Source organism: Protopterus annectens, chromosome 3.part1, assembly GCF_019279795.1.
Source record: "Protopterus annectens isolate FY-2018-M chromosome 3.part1, PAN1.0, whole genome shotgun sequence".
Taxonomy (NCBI): domain Eukaryota; kingdom Metazoa; phylum Chordata; order Ceratodontiformes; family Protopteridae; genus Protopterus; species Protopterus annectens.
Window position 1 is genome coordinate 1,560,583,390 of NC_056732.1, and position 20,995 is coordinate 1,560,604,384.

The 20,995-nt window shown below is 40.0% G+C and overlaps 1 protein-coding gene across 1 annotated transcript in view; it reads right to left on the bottom strand.

The window, feature by feature from the left end:
- Positions 1-20,995, bottom strand: part of LOC122797804 (SCO-spondin-like) — a 4,708,783-nt gene that overhangs the window by 496,561 nt on the left and 4,191,227 nt on the right. Inside the window, exon 100 of the mRNA XM_044066325.1 lies at positions 13,331-13,469. Within this exon, the coding sequence (XP_043922260.1) occupies positions 13,331-13,469 (139 nt within the window). The remainder of the gene's footprint in view (positions 1-13,330; positions 13,470-20,995) is intronic.

The following is a 20,995-nucleotide window of genomic DNA, read 5'->3' on the forward strand; positions in this document are numbered from 1 at the left end:
CTATCAACTGTATAAATAAATGTAAAATACAGACTTGTGTTTTTAAATGTAAGAAAACAATGTGAAATGTGGAACTGCAAAATATATGACAACATTGCACTCTACTGGCCCATTGAAGCATGTTGTATCCTTTCCTGTTAGAATTCGGCCCGAGGGCGGCTGGATGAAGATTTCATGCCCATTGTTTTAAGGCTAAAGTTTATGACTAGAATTTAGATGTGGAAGGTGCTTTTATTGCTTTAGTTTCTGTTAGCATATACATGTGAAATGTCTTGTATTGTAAGTTTCTGTGCAGGTGTTAGATTGCTAAATAATGCAGTTTGTGGCCTGAGAACTCAGACCAGGTGTTAAGATGATGCAATATGAATACTGGGAAAACCTAAGTGTCAAAAATGATGTAATTCTGGAAGGGCCTTAGGGACATGCTTGTTAGTAATGTTTAAATACTATTTCTCACAAGAGACAAGGAGCATTTTTGATCTGGACATCTATCTTTTCAGCACTCTGCTTATGCTCACATGTACGTTTTTAGCACTGTGATATCTTGTAGGAATAGTTAAAGCTAGTAAAGATTAATTAGGTATTTTTCTTTGAAACCAGACCTGTCCTACTGTATTACTTTAAGTTTCTGTGTGATCTGTGAACTCTTGATTATCTCTGTGGTGTAGTAGATTTGTCTTGTGTTTTAATTATTTAGTATTAAATATTTTTAAAACCTTCTACCTGTGGCTGGTTTGTGTAGAGATGAAGTATGCTTTAGAGTACATTATATATTTATAGAGTTTACTGTCTAAGCACTTCCAGTAAGCCTTAGACTGTAAAGTCACATTACCATTTGATATTAATATTGCACAGTAATAATTGGACACCCTTTTAAGGGCCTTTTAGTAGCTGATATTATTAACTGGGTGGTGGCAGTAATTACTACCATATAGTCTGGGTAAAGGGGCACAGCTGGAGAATCTGTGCCAGCCTTTCCCAGGAGTGTCTGTGAAGTTGTATAAATACTCATCTCAAAGTGTGTGTGTGTGTTGTGTCAGCTACTTGGGCAGGGACACGAAGTGCTGGTTGGACAGAGAGGGTACTGGAGGTCCTAGCTTGCCCAGTTAAGCTGAGACCTGGACCCTATAGCTGTGCCAGTGGGGAGTCATATTGGGGACCTTGTGAGCAAGGGAGCAGCCAGCCCCAGACTGACTGTGATCTCTGTGTGCACTCAAGGGAAATTGTACTTTACTGTGTGTATTAGTTACCCTTTCCTCTTCTAGGAGACGACCTCCCTGGTGTTAGTGGTGAGGATTGAGGCTCCTTGATTGCTGGGCCAGGGCACGGTCGTCACAGCCAGAACCATGGCCTAAAACTAAGGGTGAAAAAATGCATTGTCATACTCTTGAGAAGTCAAATATCCCATGCAAATTACTACATCAATAGCACACCCATAAGAGCTAACTCAGAGGTGACAGATCTTGATACACATTTTATTTATTTATTTAACATTTGTTTACTGGGAAAGTCCAACTGGGACACAGCCCATTTTCAGCAGAGGCCTGGAAAGAAATGCTCCAGATGCATGTCTTTGGAATGTGGAAGGAAACTGGAGTACCCAGAAGAAACCCACTAGAGCACAGGAAGGGCATGCAGGCTCTGCACAGAAGGCACCCCAGCCAAGAATCGAACTGGAGAACCTCTTGCTGTGAGGCGACAAAGCTGACTGCTGCATCAATGAGAAGCCCAAGATAGACAGTAGCATAAACTTTGACTGCGATGTGCCCACAGTGGTGAGGAAGTCCTTCTATGTGGCACATCTTATAACTACAGGTATGCCATCTACATCAAAGGAAGTTATAGTCCCACTGTACTCACTCCTCATTAGACCAATAATCGAGTACAATGCGCCACCTGGCATGTACTTGACAAGGCACTTACAACAGCTGGCGTGACCTCAGAGGTTCCTCACAAAGAAAATACAGGGTGTAAACTATTAAGGGGTGACCTATGCTTGCCCAACAAGGCATTCACAAATCCAGCCTTGATTGAGCTGCTGCATATTTGAAAGTCAAACAGCATGAGAGTCACCTGATCTAGGGATCTAGACTTAGTCAGCGACTCAAAAAAAAAAAATGCTGGAGAGAGAGAGATGTGTCTGAGAGATCGCCACTTCTTTGGAAAAGGCTTCCTATTCACATTAAGTACAGCTCTCCCCTGGCCCTATTCAAATGCAGTTTAATTCACTGGACAGAGAATCGCAAATTTACACCTGGGGTAGTGCCTATGCCCTTTATACAAGGGCAATCTGTAAGACACTCAATGCATTGCCACAAATCCATGCTATCCTCTTGATGCTAGGGGCCATACATTGAGTAAAACTGGGTTATATTGGCTAGGCTTGTCGAGAAAAGCTGAAAGAAGAATAAGATTGGCTAGGCTTGTAAGGGTTCTTAAGCCATTAGCACAGTAATCTCCTATGAACCTACAGGTGTACCCATACTAAGACAGGGCATGTCAGAGCAGGATGAATACTAGCACAAATATTCAGACGAGGAATGGTATTGCACAGCCATCCTGGGAGTAGTCTCCTGATCTACTATGCCATCTTCCAGTGATAAACCTCATTAGAGAGTGCATGGTAGTATGCACTTTCACAGAGAAGGGAGCTGTTGGTCCCACGCTGATTTGAGTAGATATGGCCACTGCCAAGGCAGTGGAGTTAGGCCATTCAAATGCTCTCATAGCCAGGATGCCTACAAAGACACAAGCAAGCCTTATGGCTGCATGAATAATGGCCACACCATACGGCTCTCTCATGTATTGTCCTGGGGACTCCCCACAAGTGAAGGAAGGAATTTATATGTCCTATGTGGATCGACTGAAAGCCCTGTCATTATACTTGGTATCCTACTGACTGCTAAGACCTGACCTGTGTCTGGCAAACAAGGCATCTTCTGACCCAATACTGATAGACTTACTGCACATTATTAAGTCAAATGTCATCAGAAATAAATAGTGTGGTGACCTAAACCTCTTATACAACATAAACAAAACAGTTTGGAGAGATAGGTATGTCTCACAGAGGATATCACTACTCTGGAACAGACTCCCTACCTACATAAAAAAATGCTCTTCCTGTTTATATTCAAGAGCAACTTGGATTTATTGATGGGGAAACAGAAAATGTACCCCAAGACTGCCCCCTGTATTACTAATGGACAGAGACAGCTCCTGAATGCTTTATCCCATGAATGGGTCCCCTCAAGTTATCTATATGAGCCCAGTTATTCTCACTAGGGGTAATATAAAATTATCGACCATTAGATGGGTAAGAACAGTGTTAGAAAAATGTGTATTTGAATACATGAGAAATGCTAGTTTAAAAGCAAAGTAGTATATAATGCATTTTATTCTATTAATCATATAACAGTACAAATTAATTCATGTGTAAATGTAAGTAGTTTTGAAACTGCAGTGTGGCTTGAAGCAAAGCTGATCTCTGACCCTGGCAGAATGCTAGCTTAGCAAGTTTGATGTTTATGCTTTTCTCAAGTGATTATCTGCTGGGTCAGAAAATTAAATGTGTGAAATAATGAAATCTTCTGCTCTTTCCTGTTGGAATGATTTGGCCTTGTATATGTGTTACTAAGATAGCACGCAGTTGTGTGAGAAATTGTAACAGAGAACAAAGACGTGCATTAAAAGACTGAAGCTGCTATTGTGTTCGAACTGATATGAAACCTTGAACAAGTAACTTTACAGAAAGACATTATGACTGACCAGCTGGATAGCAAGGCCGTATTGTATCTAGAGGAAAAGTTTTTAAAATATACAGCATCAGCAGATTTAATGAATGAAGAATTGTAAGCTAAAGTGATGTAGATGCCCTTTGACATATCACGTCAGTAAGGTGGGCATAGCTTAAATGTTAAACCTATATAAAATTGTGTGCTTCCTGTTTCATGTTAGACAAAATTCTGTACTTGTACGTTTTTTGCCTCCTGGTGTACAATAGTAAACTTTTGAATCTGAACCACCTGTGTATTGAATTCTTAATTTTATTTAACAGTTTGGTCCTTCGTAGACGGAATTCCCTTGGTAAGCCAGGGATCAGAGCATATCGGTGGTCGAATACTGCGCAGGAGAGGTTACCGAAATGGTTCTTCTTAAGTGAAAAGACCTCCGACTGAATTGTCGTGTGTAAAGAGGCTGGCCACTTTCTGATCTGTGGCCGAAAAGCGGAACTTGAACAGTTCAATACCGGAGGCTCAGGTAGGATGAATTTGCCTTTTTTCTGTTTTAGATCAGGGACTAGGTTACAGTATATTGTTGTCAAGATTTGTTTTGCAGATCAGGGACAAAAGGAAGTACTGTATATTTGGTCATAGATCAGGGTAACAGAATAAGGTAGGCAGTTATTCTAGATAAACTGTGAACAGGAACTGAGAACTTGATATCACGTGATAAAAAAAGGGTTACTTAACATTTTCTTTGACATGGGTAATCAGTGCACTAAAACCTCGCGAGATCCGCCCCTAACCGAAGACGCAAAATACATGCAATTACAATGTTCTGATAACGTTAGGTATTATACGAAATGGGTTAATAAATATGAATTTGATGGTAAACTAGATAAAACTTCATTAGTTAACCTCCTTAAACAGCTTAAATCTGATGCGGGAGGTCAGGCAAAAAAGCAACGCCAGCTAGGCATTCCTCAAGCACACAGGTGGATTGAGGACGCAAATCGTAGAGAACTGAAGCTTAAAAATTCAAAAACATTATTTTTAGACAAAGAGGATAATAACTTGGTAATAGCAACAGCTCCTCCTCCTCCTCCCTTACCCCCTCCCTTACCCTTTTCAGGATATGAAGCGAGTGGACAGGCTGGTCCACCTCCGCGTTATCCTGAAGTTTCAGCAAAACCACAACCATTTGTTAGAGATCCAATTGAAACCAGGTCCCGAACACGTAAAACACATAGGGACACAGAATCATACCAAATAGAGAGAAATTTGCAGGATGAGAGTGAGGAAGAAATATGCCCACTTATAGAAGTTCCAAATCCTCAGGCAGGACAGGAAGGGCAGGACCCAACACTCTTAGTATATAAACCATGGACACCGGAGGACATCCGGAAGGCTACTGAGGGAATCCCCCATCCGAAAGTTAATTTTACGAAATTTTTAGAAGATTTGCAAGGCATGAGGTTGAGTTACCACTTGAATGGGGAAGAAGTAGAAAAAGTAGTAAGACAAATTATAGGTCCAGACTGGCACATGATTTGTGGCACCTGGAATCCTCGTAATGCAGAGCTTGGACCACTCCCACATAGTGACGCAGAGTTAGACAACAGAGTGAAAGGTCTGACAGACCGAATCTCTGAGAAATGGAAACCTAGAGCAGACTGGACTTGCATTAATCAATGCATACAACAGGAAAATGAGACAATAGATGGATATTATGCCAGATTATTAGAATGTTTTAATAATCATAGCGGTATGTCGGTTCCTGAGAACCAAACGAATGATTCCCCGTATGAACAACAATTAAAAAATGCATTTTTGAAAGTTTGCATTGCACCTATTAGTAGCTTCATTACGAAGCATATGATAGATCATCGAACAGGGAGGCTACAAGCCTTACTCAAATACGCTAGACATGCTGAGAGACATTTTAATAGCAAAAAGAAAAAGAAGGCGCAAGTCTTCACTGCTGAAGACGGAGCTGAAGTATTTGTATTACAGTCAGGTAAAAAGGGCAAGAAGAATGCCCAGGGAAATAAACAGTCTGACAAACGATCAGAAGATTTTGAAGAGAGGAAAAAGAAAGGTGAATGCTTCAAGTGCGGGAAAAAGGGACATCTAGCAAGGGATTGTAGGCAAAACAAAAAGGTAATCACAGAAGATAAGGGAGATGAGGACTGACTATATGATAGTGAGGATACATCAAGTGAAAGTCAGAAATCATCAGGAAAAGTTAATAAACAAAAAGCAAATGTAAATGTGATAGAGGGAGTAGAGGAAGTGCAAGTAGATATGGAGGATGAAGAAAGTGAAATTTTGGACTTAGCATTATTGAGCTTAGAGCTCTACTTGGCAGATACGAAACCGGAAGTTACACTCCTGGTGGAGGGAAGGGAAGTCAAATTCCTGTGTGACTCAAGAGCGTCACGGACTTTGATACACCCCTCCAAGTTACCAGAACATTCAGAATCACCTGATTATATACTAGTAAAAGCAGCAAATGGACAGCTATACAGGGAACCACTTTCCCATGATATAGCAATAACTGACCCTGTTTCAGGTATGACCCAGCAAAGTAAAATAGTTGTTTCTACAAAGTGTCCAGTAAACCTATTGGGCAGGGACCTTATGCAGATATTTGGTATAGCAGTAGTTCCAACTGTACAAGGTATGGAGGCACAGAGACAAATGGATACCTTTGTAGTGCGACCGGAGGGTGAAACCTTTTACTGGTACAGCCAGGACCTAGTCACGACTGGTCCAGGGGCAGTAACCGAGGAACTGATGAACGTAGCCATCAGTAAAACTCCCTCCCTTGACACTGATCAACAGCATTTGTTACACTGTACTCTATACTACTGTACTACACCAGGACCTGATAGAGAATATGAGCAAGAATTATTCAAGAATCGTGCAACTAGATTGGTTTTGCGTACTTTGTACTGGGATACTGAGGGGAACAGTGTAGTTAGCTGTTCATTACCTCAAGAATTCCTTGCATTGTATAGATCAAATTGGTTACCACATGTCAGCTTGACAAAGAACAAAAGTGTCAAATGGGCAGATTTAGGAGAAAAAGTAACAAGATGGGAGAAACAGACTGATTTAGAACTGTCAGAACAAGGGATACAAAAACAAAAACAGAACTGGTTGACACAGACACATCCAGCTGTACACTTGCAATCTAGCGAGGACAGCTGATTAGCATTTTTATTAGAAGAAGAAGAAAAGGCCTTATGTGAAATTCCAACAACTCTCTGGTCAACAGGCAATTCAGATGTAGGACTTATTCGGACAGCAGGACCAGTTACAATTACCCCAAAGTCAGCTTTTAGACCACAGAAAAGACAATACCCTTTGAGAAAGGATGCAGAAATAGGAATTAAGCCTATAATAGCAGCATTACTCAAAGAAGGAGTACTGGTAGAATCTCCTGATTCACCATGTAATACACCCCTATTTCCTGTTAAAAAGGCAAACAGGGAATGGCAGATGGTACAAGATTTACAGGCTGTAAATAATGCAGTAATACCTAGAGCACGTACGGTGCCAGACCCACATACTTTGTTAAACGATTTAGAACCACAACAGAAGTATTTCTCTGTGGTAGATATTAACAATGCTTTCTTTTCAATACCTATACATCCTGATAGTCAATATTGGTTTGCATTTACATTTCAGGGTAAAAAGTATACGTATACTCGACTACCACAGGGATATTGTGAGAGTCCAACAATATTCGCACAAGAAATGGCTAGCAATCTGGTAGAGTTTACCCCACCGGGAGGTAGTCAAATTCTACTTTACGTAGATGACATCTTGCTAGCAGCCCCGACCCAGCAACAGTGCAGGGAGGATACTGTAGCATTATTCAAATTTTTAGCAACATAAGGACACAAAGTAAACAAAAGTAAGTTACAACTTTGGAAAAAACAAGTTAGATACCTAGGATATGTAATATCCAATAAAGGTAGAATACTAGATGAGGAAAGAAAAACAGCAATTTTGCAAGCACCCAAGCCAACGACCAAGAAAAAAATTATGTCTTTCTTAGGTACAACTAATTTTTGTCGCAGCTGGATACCAAATTATGCTTTGGAATCTGCTCCACTGACTGACTTGATATATAAGACACCAATGGCAGCACAAGATATCTTACAATGGACACCCGAAGCAGAAACGGCTTTCTGCAGGTTGAAGCAGTTGATAGCTTCTTCATTAGTTTTAGGACTTCCAAATTATCACAAACGGTTCTTTCAGACCGTAGATTGTAAGCAAGGATATATGACGTCAGTAATGATGCAACAACATGGGGACAAGCAACGCCCCATAGCCTACTTTTCATCACAGTTAGACCCAGTGGCGCGATCGTTGCCTCACTGTGTACAAGCAGTAGTTGCAGCCGCAATGGCAGTACAGGCTTCGGCCTCAGTGGTGTTATTCCACCCTCTCACATTGAGAGTGCCTCATGCAGTTGCAATAATTTTACTGCAAGAGAAAGTGGCATACCTTTCTCCTGCTAGACATCTTTCATGTATGACTATACTGCTGAGCCAACCTCATATGACAATTGAACGATGTACGACATTGAATCCTTCAACATTACTTCCAACTCCTGCGGAAGGCACACCACACAGCTGCCTGCAGGAAATTGAACAGTTAGCTTTACCTAGGCAAGATCTTACAGATATGCCCTTGGACAATGCTGAGGTGACATATTACGTGGATGGCTCATGCAGAAGGGGTCCTACAGGGAAGAATCTGGTGGGGTATGCAGTAGTTACAGACACTGAAATTTTAGAAGCTCAATCCTTACCACACAACTTATCTGCACAAGCAGCAGAATTGATAGCTTTGACGAGGGCATGTACTTTAGCAAAAAACAAGAGTGTGAACATATATACTGATAGTCAGTATGCTTTTTCTACAGTACATGTATTTGCACAACAATAGAAAAATAGAGGAATGATAACATCTAGTGGAAAACCTATTAATCATGCGCAATTTATTTTGGAGTTATTAGAATCTATTCAGTTACCTACCAAAGTAGCTATTTGTAAATGTGCAGCTCATACAAAACAGCAGGATAAGATTTCGAAAGACAATGCATGAGCTGATGCAGCTGCAAAGCAAGCAGCCTCAGACTCAGAAACTGTACTTTTAAATGAAGAATTACAACCCTCTGAGATTTTAGATTTAGACATGTTAAAAACAATGCAGGCACTTACTACAAAAGCAGAAAGACAAAAATGGGTAAAACGAGGTGCAATTCTTGAGAATGGACTGTACATTTCCAAAGAAAGAAAAACGATATTGCCATCTAATTTATTTAGATATGCAGCTTTGTTGAGCCATGGGCAGTGCCATGTCTCAACGGGGGGGTGGTACAGTTAGTAAATCGAATATTCCAAACATATGGATACACAAATTACACAAAAAAATTTTGTGCAGCTTGTCATACTTGTAACAAGCATCACGCACAAGGGGCATTTAAAACCAAGCAAGGAAGTTTTCCTATACCACCATACCCGTTCCATACTATTTGTATGGATTTCATAGAATTGAATAAATGTGAAGGGAAAAAGTTTTGTTTAGTTATTGTAGACATGTTTTCTAAATGGGTAGAAGCTTTTCCAACTAAAAACCCGGATGCAGCAACAGTGGCAAAAGCCTTGATAAAATAAGTAATCCCTATATTTGGCATTCCAGAAAGGATTTATAGTGACAATGGCACACATTTTGTAAATCAGACAATTCACCAGCTTGGGAGATTTTTTGGTATCTCCTTAAAGAACCATTGTGCTTACCACCCACAGTCAGCAGGACTGGTGGAAAGGTACAATGGTACCATGAAGAATAAGCTAAGGAAACTAGTTGAGGAAACCCAAAAGAACTGGATATACTGTCTGCCTTTAGCACTGCTGAGTATGAGAACGGTTCCAAATGTAAAGGGTTTGACTCCCTTTGAAATGGTTTTTGGGAGAGCATATTATGTGCCTCAGTGGAAAGCTCTCATGCCTGCAGAGCAAGAGGCTGACAGTTCATTAGCTAGTTATATGAGGAAACTGTTAACAAATAAATCTGTTTTGCAGTTTAACTCTTTTTCAGATAAGGAACAGACCAGACCGGTGGAAGCAGTCTTGGCCCCAGGGTCATGGATCTTGCTGAAAGTGACGAAAAGAAAGAATTGGGCAAGTCCAAAGTGGGAGGGACCATACCAGGTTCTGTTGACAATGCCTACTGCAGTCAGAGTGGCCGAGAGGACGTCCTGGGTTCATTTAACGCACTGTAAACCGGTAAAGAACTTTCAACTTGATAAAAACTTTGTGACTGATATACAACCAGACCGAGATGGCCAAAAACAAAGCGAATAGAAGTTTAGATCAACCCCAGAGATGTTGCATAATCATTTTGTTGAGTGGACATTTATTAACTGTAATTGTGACAATTTTCCTCTTGCTGTGGTTTATCCTACACACAACCACACAAGTGGAAGTGGGAAGTCGTGATGAAACGTCTATAGACTGGCATCCAAATTTTAACACATACCTAGCCATGAAACTTGTATATGCAGAGACTATGAACATTTCAAATTGCTGGGTTTGTACCGCTATACCGACAGCATATGGAGGACTGATAATGTCCGCTGTCCCTTTGGGGATAAATGAGACTTGGGAGAATTTACTTTTCAACACAGGAACTGTGAGATCATAGGACAAAATAGCTTTATTTTTACCTGTCACACAAAAAGGAATTGTATGTTTTTTCAAAAATGACACTCTCCAGGTGGGCTGGAGCAATTGTAATATAACCATATCTTACCGATGTTATATTAAGAATAGTAATGGCAATACTTTTTGCAATACTAATTATGACTCATATTTGAACTCATTGAAAACAACTATGAGTGACATTCAAAAAAATCCAGTTTTGTTTAAACAATTGTCAGTTATAGATCAGAAAATGTTTCATGCAGGGCTGATGCGCTTTAGTACTAAAGTAGAAAACTGTTATTTTATTTGTGGTAAAAAGGCATATAAATGGTTACCTGAGAATTGATCTGGCAGTTGTTTTTTGGGTTACTTGGTTCCGGCAATAAGACATACTGCAGAATTACCTTTGGGTAAGATACGAAACGTAAGAGAAACAGCTCGAAAATCCGAAGGTCCAGTTAAGAAACCTGTGAATCCAGTTGGAAAGATCGAAGCTGGTTGGAAAGACCATAATTCAGTAAAAGACAAAAGCGAATTGACTCATATGGACTTGAGTGACAGTGTTATATCCTGGGCAGGAATATTCCCAGCCTATGGAGCAGTCAAATCGATCTGGGAGCTGAGGAAGTTGTCGAAACGTCTCGAAGTAATGAGTAATGCAACATTTTCCACCCTAGAACTGGTGACTGATGAACTGAATGCAATGAGAACTGTTGTGCTACAAAATCGGATGGTTCTTGACTTCACCCTAGCGGCGAGAGGTGGTACGTGCGCGCTTATCAAAGAAGAATGCTGTGCTTATATTCCTGACAATCGTCATGAGATAAATAACCACCTAGAGGTAATTCAGCAAGTATCAGCCATGACTGAACCAGGCCCAAACCCACTGATGGACTTTTTTCAGAATCTATTTGGGGGGTGGGGTTCCATCCTAATGAATATTCTGATTGCCATTTGTGTGGGTATACTCCTAATAGGAGCATGTGTTTGCTGTGGGATTCCCTGCATGAAAAGATTAATCAAAGATTTTGTTGATGTATCTGTTACTGAAAGTTTTTACCAAGATATTGAGATTGAAAGATTGATCTCGGATGACGCTTTTTCTGAAGTATAGATTGAATGACTCACCTAGCTGAAAATCCTGAGTGGAAAAGGCTAGGAGATGAAATGACACTATGCATACTTCAAAATAGAATAAAATGTATTAATAGGGGGGAAAATGTTAGAAAAATGTGTATTTGAATACATGAGAAATGCTAGTTTAAAAGCAAAGTAGTATATAATGCATTTTATTCTATTAATCATATAACAGTACAAATTAATTCATGTGTAAATGTAAGTAGTTTTGAAACTGCAGTGTGGCTTGAAGCAAAGCTGATCTCTGACCCTGGCAGAATGCTAGCTTAGCAAGTTTGATGTTTATGCTTTTCTCAGGTGATTATCTGCTGGGTCAGGAAATTAAATGTGTGAAATAATGAAATCTTCTGCTCTTTCCTGTTGGAATGATTTGGCCTTGTATATGTGTTACTAAGATGGCACGCAGCTGTGTGAGAAAGTGTAACAGAGAACAAAGACGTACATTAAAAGACTGAAGCTGCTATTGTATTCGAACTGATATGAAACCTTGAACAAGTAACTTTGCAGAAAGACATTATGACTGACCAGCTGGATAGCAAGGCCGTATTGTATCTAGAGGAAAAGTTTTTTAAAATATACAGCATCAGCAGATTTAATGAATGAAGAATTGTAAGCTAAAGTGATGTAGATGCCCTGTGACATATCACGTCAGTAAGGTGGGCATAGCTTAAATGTTAAACCTATATAAAATTGTGTGCTTCCTGTTTCATGTTAGACAAAATTCTGTACTTGTACGTTTTTTGCCTCCTGGTGTACACTAGTAAACTTTTGAATCTGAACCTCCTGTGTATTGCATTCTAAATTTTATTTAACAAACAGCTTAACACTAAATGGGATAGATTAATTCAAGCACCCGACAGGGCCCTAAGCAGAACTTATGCAGATTTAATATATTCCAGACCTACTTCATTGTGCACAAACCACCCTAAGTTTAATATTGCTGGTGGATGAGATGGGATGAAAAGCAGTCAATGGAAAATATTTAAAAAAGAATTAAGTACTGAACTAAATAAGCATTGATTTTGCCTGATAACAAAGGGGATCAATGATCTTAAAAAGGATTTCCTTTGATTATATTTTCCTTACTCAAAGCTACTTTGCTCACACCTGAACAAATTTTTATATTCCACTGCAAGATACTTGACCACACAGATTGTGCCTGGAAATATACTTTCTCTGAGTTTGTACAACCTTGGAGGCAGTATTTATAGTCTAGGGATGTGACGGGGTTACAGCCACCATGTCAGAAGATACAGGGGGCATGCTCCCTGCAAAAAACATTTTCTTAAAATCATTGCCAATTGGTGGTATACTATAAGTTGAGTAATCAACTGTAAGTTGGTGAAATCTGAGCAGTTAGTTTTTGAGTTAATAAAGTAGAACGTCTTCAAGTATAGAGAAAAAGGTGAAGATACCATGAAACTAAGCTGAGGTTAGTGGACAGAGGTATTAAACTGTGCAGAAAGTGGAGACTCTCAGTGAGTTCAACATTACAGTTAAAAGGGTAGAGATTCAAAATATCACTTCCTTTAAAAGAGAAATACGTACAGAAAAAGTGAGTGATGGTGCTATTAATGCTTTTACAGAATGATGACACAAGGCAAAAAAGAGCTAACATGAACAGTTAACTATAGAATATATTTTTCATACATTACTGCATATTCATTCAACAGTCAGAGTTATGAGAACTTAGCATTATAAATGAAACAGCATCATGTTGGTTATATTATTATAATGGCTTACACTTACCAGTTATTACAGTCTATCAGCACTGTTTCTCCAGCGCCTACTTCCACTGAGCCATTAGTGCTTACAAAACTACAATGGCAAGTGGACACCGGTACACAGTCCCCATCTTGCAGAAGAAAACCTTCTGGGCAGCGGCAGCCTTCAAACAGAGAAAGCAAATGAAAACTGAATTAAATTTTTGCTGTTAGTGTGTGTAACATGAAAGCAAATTCAGCCTATGACTACATAAAATAACTGTCACAGACTCAATGGTTATAGTTACTTATATACAGTTTGACTGTACTAGAAGTTTATGCAGATGAAACCTATTAGTTCTCCCTTTACACGTAATAACTGTTGATATATAAAAATGCTAATCACCATTCTGTTAAACTTAAACCTGTTTGTCTCAACTGTGTCTGTAGTTATGATACCAGAATAAATAATAAAAATGTTCCTTTTTCTAGAAAATAATTATAACAAAACTTTGTAAACAACTTTTATCACACTCCTTTACAATCATGAGTAATAAAAATGTAAAATGTTAGATCAAATATACAACAGACTGCACAACTTTGTAAGTTTTTTAGAATAAAATAAGTTTCACATTAAGTTTTAATAAATTCTTTTGGTCTGATAATCTGTTAACTGATATGACACAAAATACCAAAGTATTAGTACATAAAACGAGAAAGAATGACATTATTCAGCTGCTGTTCAAATCTCTGTATTCCCCACTAACCTTAATCCTCAATTTGCAGTAGTGTTTAACTCTGGGAATAGTGTTTAAGACTGATGAAGCAGTGTTTGCTTCAATGCAGGCCTGTCTAGTAAAATCAGTAGGCTATCAAATGGAAAATAAAACCATGAAATTTAGATGTGAGGAAGAACAAGGGTATCAGGCAACTATTTGGAATGATGCCACTGATGGAAGCAGATGACATTGCCTCCCTGACATACATTGCAAGCCAACCCTTGGTGTATCCTTTAAGATATGCACTGGGGAAAGGGCTGGAAAAAGCAGAAGAAATGAAACCGTCTCTAACAGCTCACTGGATGTTGGCCCTTCTTGGAATACTTCTATTTGACTGATGGGGAAAGAATGGACCAGGAGAAAAAGACGGAGTCTTATGGCAAGCAAGGAGCAGGAGGCAAACAGGCCAGAAAATGCCAGCACCTCCATCTTGCCTGGCTTTAGCTTCATGCCACAGGACATTGCCACTTATCCAGCAAGCAGTTATGGAACTGGTTGAGGATTCCCAGTGGGAGTGGGTATGCATCAGAGTTCAGTTGAACACATTCCAGCTCATATTGGTGATGGACTACATCTAAAAGGAGACATATAACAAAGTTGCTGTATGCAGACAATGAGGCACTACAAGCAGTCTCTGAACAGAAACTTCAGCAAATTAACAGGGACTTAAATGTAAAATTGGATGCACATAAGCATGAAACTGGGTATTTACAAGACAGTGTATAAGATGCTGAAAACTGAGATGAAAGTGAAATAGTGGAAGAAGTTAATAACTTGACGTACCTGGGGATTGGTTGATAAGGGACATCTGCATAAGGGGGGCAAAGTTAAATTTAGAGGTGCTAAAGCAAACTGGCACAGAGTTTCAGGGGTAGTGTATGATAGAAAAATGCCAAAGAAGCTGATAAGTAATGTGTTCAAAACAGTGCTGCAACCAGTAGTTCTGTATGGCAGGTAAACCTGGATAGTGAAGATAAAGTTGCTGAGGAAGTTAGAGGTGCTGGGGATGAAATGCTGCGACTGGCAATGGAATGTATACTGTGGGGCAGACAAAGAAATGAGGATAGCAGAGCTGAAGCTAATGTAGCCCCATTTGAAGAGAATGTCAAAGAGAACAGATTATGCTGATTTGGTCACAAGTGCAGGAAAACTTTAATAAAACTGATTTGGGACAGACAGGAATAAGGCACATTTTGTAAACAACTATAATATTGTCATCAGAAGGATTCAGTGATTCATTTCAGTTGTTACTGTATACAAACACAGGACCTATACAGGCTATTTAAGAGTTTGCTTTATTGTTGATTCTGAAGCAAATGTAATAGTCTCTAATTATTCGTCTAAATCCTCTTTAAATACATCTAAGATGTATAGGTAGGAACTTCCAAGGCTCCTTGTTCTATGACACAAAAAAGGGCTTTTTTTAGCATAGAGCTGACAGATGACTAATCCATACTTTGCTTTCCCACCGCAGTCCCCTGAACTCGCAGTGTTACCTTCTCACTCTTTTTCTCTCAACTCACTATCCCTACTTCCTCACCCAACAACACTCCTGCAATCTTACCTAAAAAATATCTTTATATGCTCTTGCACCATCTTCTGTATATTTGTAACTAAAAGTGATTTGGAACTTTCCTCCTACTGGCCACCTCTGAAAAAGGGACTTCCTGCCCAGTCGGACATTCCTGGGTAAACAAAAATAAAAAAAACTATACGATAAATTAAAAATAAAATTGAATTGGCACTGTGAATTACAAACTCAATACCCCATGATGCTACCTGAGCTTCGTCAAATTAAATCACCTCTAAGTAATCTGTAAATTATCAAAACGAGGGAAAGAAGCCTAAGTCCCTTACAATAGGATAAATGACAAAGATGCCCTACCTGTCTTGCGATGGTCTTCTGGATGCACTCAAGCTTGTTTAAATGACACACACTCAATGCCCAAAAAGAGAAAAAATATAAAAACTAATCAAGACATCTTTGCCTCTATGGGGAAAACATTGTAAGATGATGTTAATAAGCATTTCCTAATTATCAGGTTGATATGCTCATCAAATCTCAATGTATAGTCCATCAGTATACCCAAGTTCTTAACCATGTTGTTGGATTGTAGGATATAGCTATTCATTCCATATGGGTACATGAGGTTATTTGATCCACAAAGAAATCACAATACACTTACTGCCTTTAAACCCCTGGTTTCTTACTCATGTAAGCAAAGTTGTCCAGACTACTATTAATAGATGGATGATCCTCATTGCAAGTGATTATGCAACCTATTTTATTTATTTATTTAACATTTGTTTACCAGGAAAGTCCGACTGGGACAGAGCGCATTTTCTGTGCAGGCCCAGGAAGAAACGCTCCAGGCACATGTCTTTATAGAGTGTGGGAGGAAACTGGAACACTCAAAGAAAACCCTTGTGAATGCAGGTAGGGCATGCAGACTCTGCACAGAAGGCACTCCAGTCGAGAATCGAACCAGAGAACTTCTTGCTGTAAGGTGACAATGTTAACCGCTGCACCACTGTGCCGCCAATTTTAATGTCATCAGCAAATTTGCTGAAGCGCACATTTTCTTATGCTGGGAATTCTGACATCTAACACAAAGTACAGGACCCAAATCATATCTTTGAGGAATGCCTCTACAAACAGATTTGTAGTTCGAATACGAATTTTTAATTCTAATTTTACACTTCCAATTTAGCAACTAGTTGGTAACTCATGTAATCACGAGTCAATACTGATCTTAGACATAACGTCAATACAAACTGCACATGGGACTGAGTCAAACTTCTCTTCTTCTTCTTCTTCTTTCGGCTTTTCCCAGTTAGGGGTCGCCACAGCGGATCACCTGTCCACTCGTGATTGGCAGTGAAGTTTTACGGTGTCGAGTTGCCAGCCCGGCGCCCAACCTTCCACTGAAGGCACACACACGCACACACTCAAGTCCAGGGCCAATCTGGAGTATCCAATCCACCTACAGCATGTCTTTGGGAAGTGGGAGGAAACCGGAGCACCCGGAGGAAACCCACGCGACCACAGGGAGGACATGCAGACTACGCACAGAAGGCACCCCAGCCGAGGATCGAACCGGAGAACCTCTTGCTGTGAGGCGACAATGCTAACCACTGCACCACCGTGGCCGCCCGTGGGACTGAGTCAAATATTTTTGTAAAATCTAAACATACAGCACTGATAGTCAAACCCAGGTCAATGTGAATTTTTGATAGTCTCATAGAAACTAATCAGATTAGAGATACAGGAACGTCTGGATACAAAACCCTATTGATAGATATCAAAGCTAAAATAAAACATGGATCTGAGTGACAAACACATAGCAAGCTCAAAACATTTCCCAGGTATATAGCTAGGGCTAATCAGGCTGTAGTTTTCAGTAGACGGACTATGATAACTTTTCTTAATAGGGGTGACAAGTGCTTCTTTCCAAATGGACAGAATGTAGCCTTCTATTACAGACATCTGAAACAAGTAGGTTATGCATGGCAAATAAGAAAAGAGAATAGTTAAGACTGCCAATATGTTTTTCTAGGAATGTAAATGCCGTCTGTGATGTAATTAAAATGAACTGAGGTATTTTAACTAGTAATAATGAGCTTAAGAATATTGTGGGAGAAATATCAAGCCTTACCTTTAAGAATAACAAGAAAAAGAAAATGTAGCTATATTATACTAATATATATTCAAGACCAGTAATTCATTTTGAACATGAAGGTACTTGCCCATTTGGAAACTTTCAGCAAATTTAATTTATTTCCATTGGTGATTATGCTGAACACAAACTAAGCATCAGGAAAATACACTTTTATACATGATGCTGATTGTAACATTGCGACTGTTGTCTCTATCTACAGAAATGTAATTGATGTATACAATTTTATGCAGATAAAAGTAAATGAAAATTTAAATATATAGTGTTGGACACACAATATTAAGAAGGATAATGGAAAAAAAAATGCCCTAGTGAAACATGTAATAGAATTTAATAGAAAAAACAAGTTGTGTACTCACCATAACGTTCCATGTGTGTTGTCCATCTCTCCTTCATTCTTCACTGGTTGGATTCGGAACTGATCCTGGATTCCAACTTGGCCATATACAAAAGCTCAAGGTCTTCCACTGTCTTGTGGCTGTATCCCTAACCCATCATGCCCTAGTAAAGCTCCTCAGATCTTGTTTGCTGATAACAACAGTTACCCAATGGACTATTTCAACACCTTATAGAACAACGAAGAAGGTCAGAGAACATTACTTCCCAAATGTAATCGCTCAGTCCTCCAGGAGCCAAAGGCTGGGGGAAGGAGGGTGGGATGTAAGAATGAAGGCAAGATTGACAACACACATAGAACGTTATGGTGAGTACATAACTTCTTTGTGCGATGTTGTCCTGTCTCACCTTCATTCTTCACTGGTTGGGACAGCGTCCCTAGTACCCTGTTTCTTGGGTGGCTCATAGGAGAATATTCTTCAGAACACTGGACCCAAAAGAGGCCCTGTTCCTCGAGGCCAAATCCACTTTGTAATAAGTGATAAAGGTATGAGGCCTTGCCCAAGTTGAAGCAGCACAAATGGTACCAATTGGTGGTCTAGTACTAAAAGCAGAAGAAGCTGCTATGGCTCTCGTAGAATGACCCTTGACTTTGCCGAGAAGATCTTTGTTGTTAGATTTGTATGTAAAAGTAATACAATCTGACAGCCATTTTGAAAGTGTGACCTTAGATACAGGAGTACTTTTCTTAGCTTCTGAAAATGAATCAAATAATTGGTCAGATTTTTTGAAGTCTTTTGTCCTATGTAAGTAGAAACGTAATTGTCTATGTACATATAGTTGGTGTAGCGCATATTCTGCTTTGTTGCCATAGTTGGGAAAAAAACACTGGTAAATCTATGGACTGATTTAAATTAGACTCTGAGCATACTTTTGGTAGGAAGGATGGGTTTGCTCAAAAAAATACTCTGTCTTTTTGGAAAAGCATGTAGGAGGGCTTTATCGATAATGCTTGCAGCTCTGAAACCTTTCTAGCAGAAGTGATGGCAATCAAAATAATTGTTTTCCATGTCAAGAAATTTAGATCACAGGATGATGCAGATTCAAAGGATGGAAGAATCAAACAGGACAAAATAAAGTTTAGGTTCCATGGTGGTACAGGAGTCTTAATTGGTGGTCTTAATAGAATAATGCCCTTCAGGAAGGCTTTGCATAGTCTATGGGACATCAGATTTGGGGCTAAATCATTTATATGAAAGCTGGATATCACTGCTAACTGGACTCGAATGGTAGCTGCAGCTGTGCCTTCATTAAATAGCTTCGCTAGAAATTCAAGAATAGAACCTATAGGGGCAGAAAAGGGATCAATGTGATTATTTAATGCCAAGGAAGAAAATCTTTTCCATTTGCTCATGTATAGTTTTCTCATTGAAGCCTTAAGAGACAAGATCAAGATATGTTTCACAGAAGGAGAAAGGTTAGGGAGCCTGGCTATATTTGGAATTGGAGCAGCCAAGCTGTCCATTTGCGGGTTTGAAGAGAGGGGTGGAGCGTTCCCGATGTATGAGTCAAAAGGTCTGGAACTGGGTCCAGAACCCACGATTCCTCCTGGAGATGAGACCAAAGGAAGGGGAACCAAATTTGATGAGGCCAGTATGGGGCGACGAGAATCAGATTGCTTCCCAATGACCTGGCATTCTGAAGAACTTTGGGTATCAAGGGAAAGGGATGGAAGGCATAAAGAAGATCTGAGGGCCAGTTGTGTACAAGTGCATCCCTTGGTGACTTACCCCGAGGGGGAATTAGGGCAAAATAGCTGCTGCATTTCGCATTCATGGATGTGACAAAATAGCTGGCCCCATTTAAGGAAAATCCTCTCCACTACTTCTTGTTTTAGGGACCATTCCTGAGGCATCAGAATCTCTCTGCTGAGTTTCTCTGCTATCACACTGGATTTACCCAGGATGTGCACTGCTATCAGAAAGGGTTGGGAGGAAGTCGCCCATGCCATACTCTCAGGGCCTCTTGACAAAGGGGGTAGGACCTGGTTCCTCCTTGTTTGTTAAAGTACCAAACAACTGACATGTTGTCTGTCTGTATTGCAATAGTTCCCAGCGGAAGAGAGTCCTGAAGTGCCTGCAATGCCAAAAGCACCGCTCTCATCTCTAGGACATTGATGTGAAAATGGGCCTCCTGATCCAGAAAAATGCCTTGGACTGCCCTTCCCAGATAATGCCCCCCCATCCAATCTGGGAGGCATCTGTAGTTACAGTGGCTAAAGGCTGTGGAAGGACAAAGGGTCGACCTGTTGTCACGTGAGTGGATTGAAGCCACCAGTGAAGGTCTTTTTTGCAGGACTCATCAGAATTTGGTGAGACATGGGTAGTTCCTGCAATGACCACTAAGTGAACAGTAGCCACTGCAGAATGGCGCATGCGTGCTAATGGAATTAAGTTTATCGCTGCTGCCATGGTTCCCAAGACTTTCAGAACTGTTCTTGCCTGTACTCTTCTTTCGGAAAGAAGGTTTAATACTTGATGTCGCAGAACTAATACCCTTTCTGTAGGAAGTTTTGCCATTATTTTTGTTGTGTCTAGATCTGCCCCTATAAAGACGATATGTTGAGATGGCAACAAGGCAGATTTTTTTGTAATTTATCATGATTCCTAGGTGAAAGCAGAGAAGTAATGTGGTGTCTCTTGTTTTTAGTAGTAAATGATTGGTGGTGGCGGTTAGGAGCCAGTCATCTAGATACAGAAACACTCAAAATCCTAGCTGTCTCAAGTGAGCCGTGATCACTGCCATACACTTGGTGAACACTCTGGGGGCTGCAGTGAGACCAAAGGGCAGAGCCAGAAATTAGTAATGACTGGCTCCCAGCCGAAAGAGCAGATGACTCCTGGATGGTCTGTCCATCTT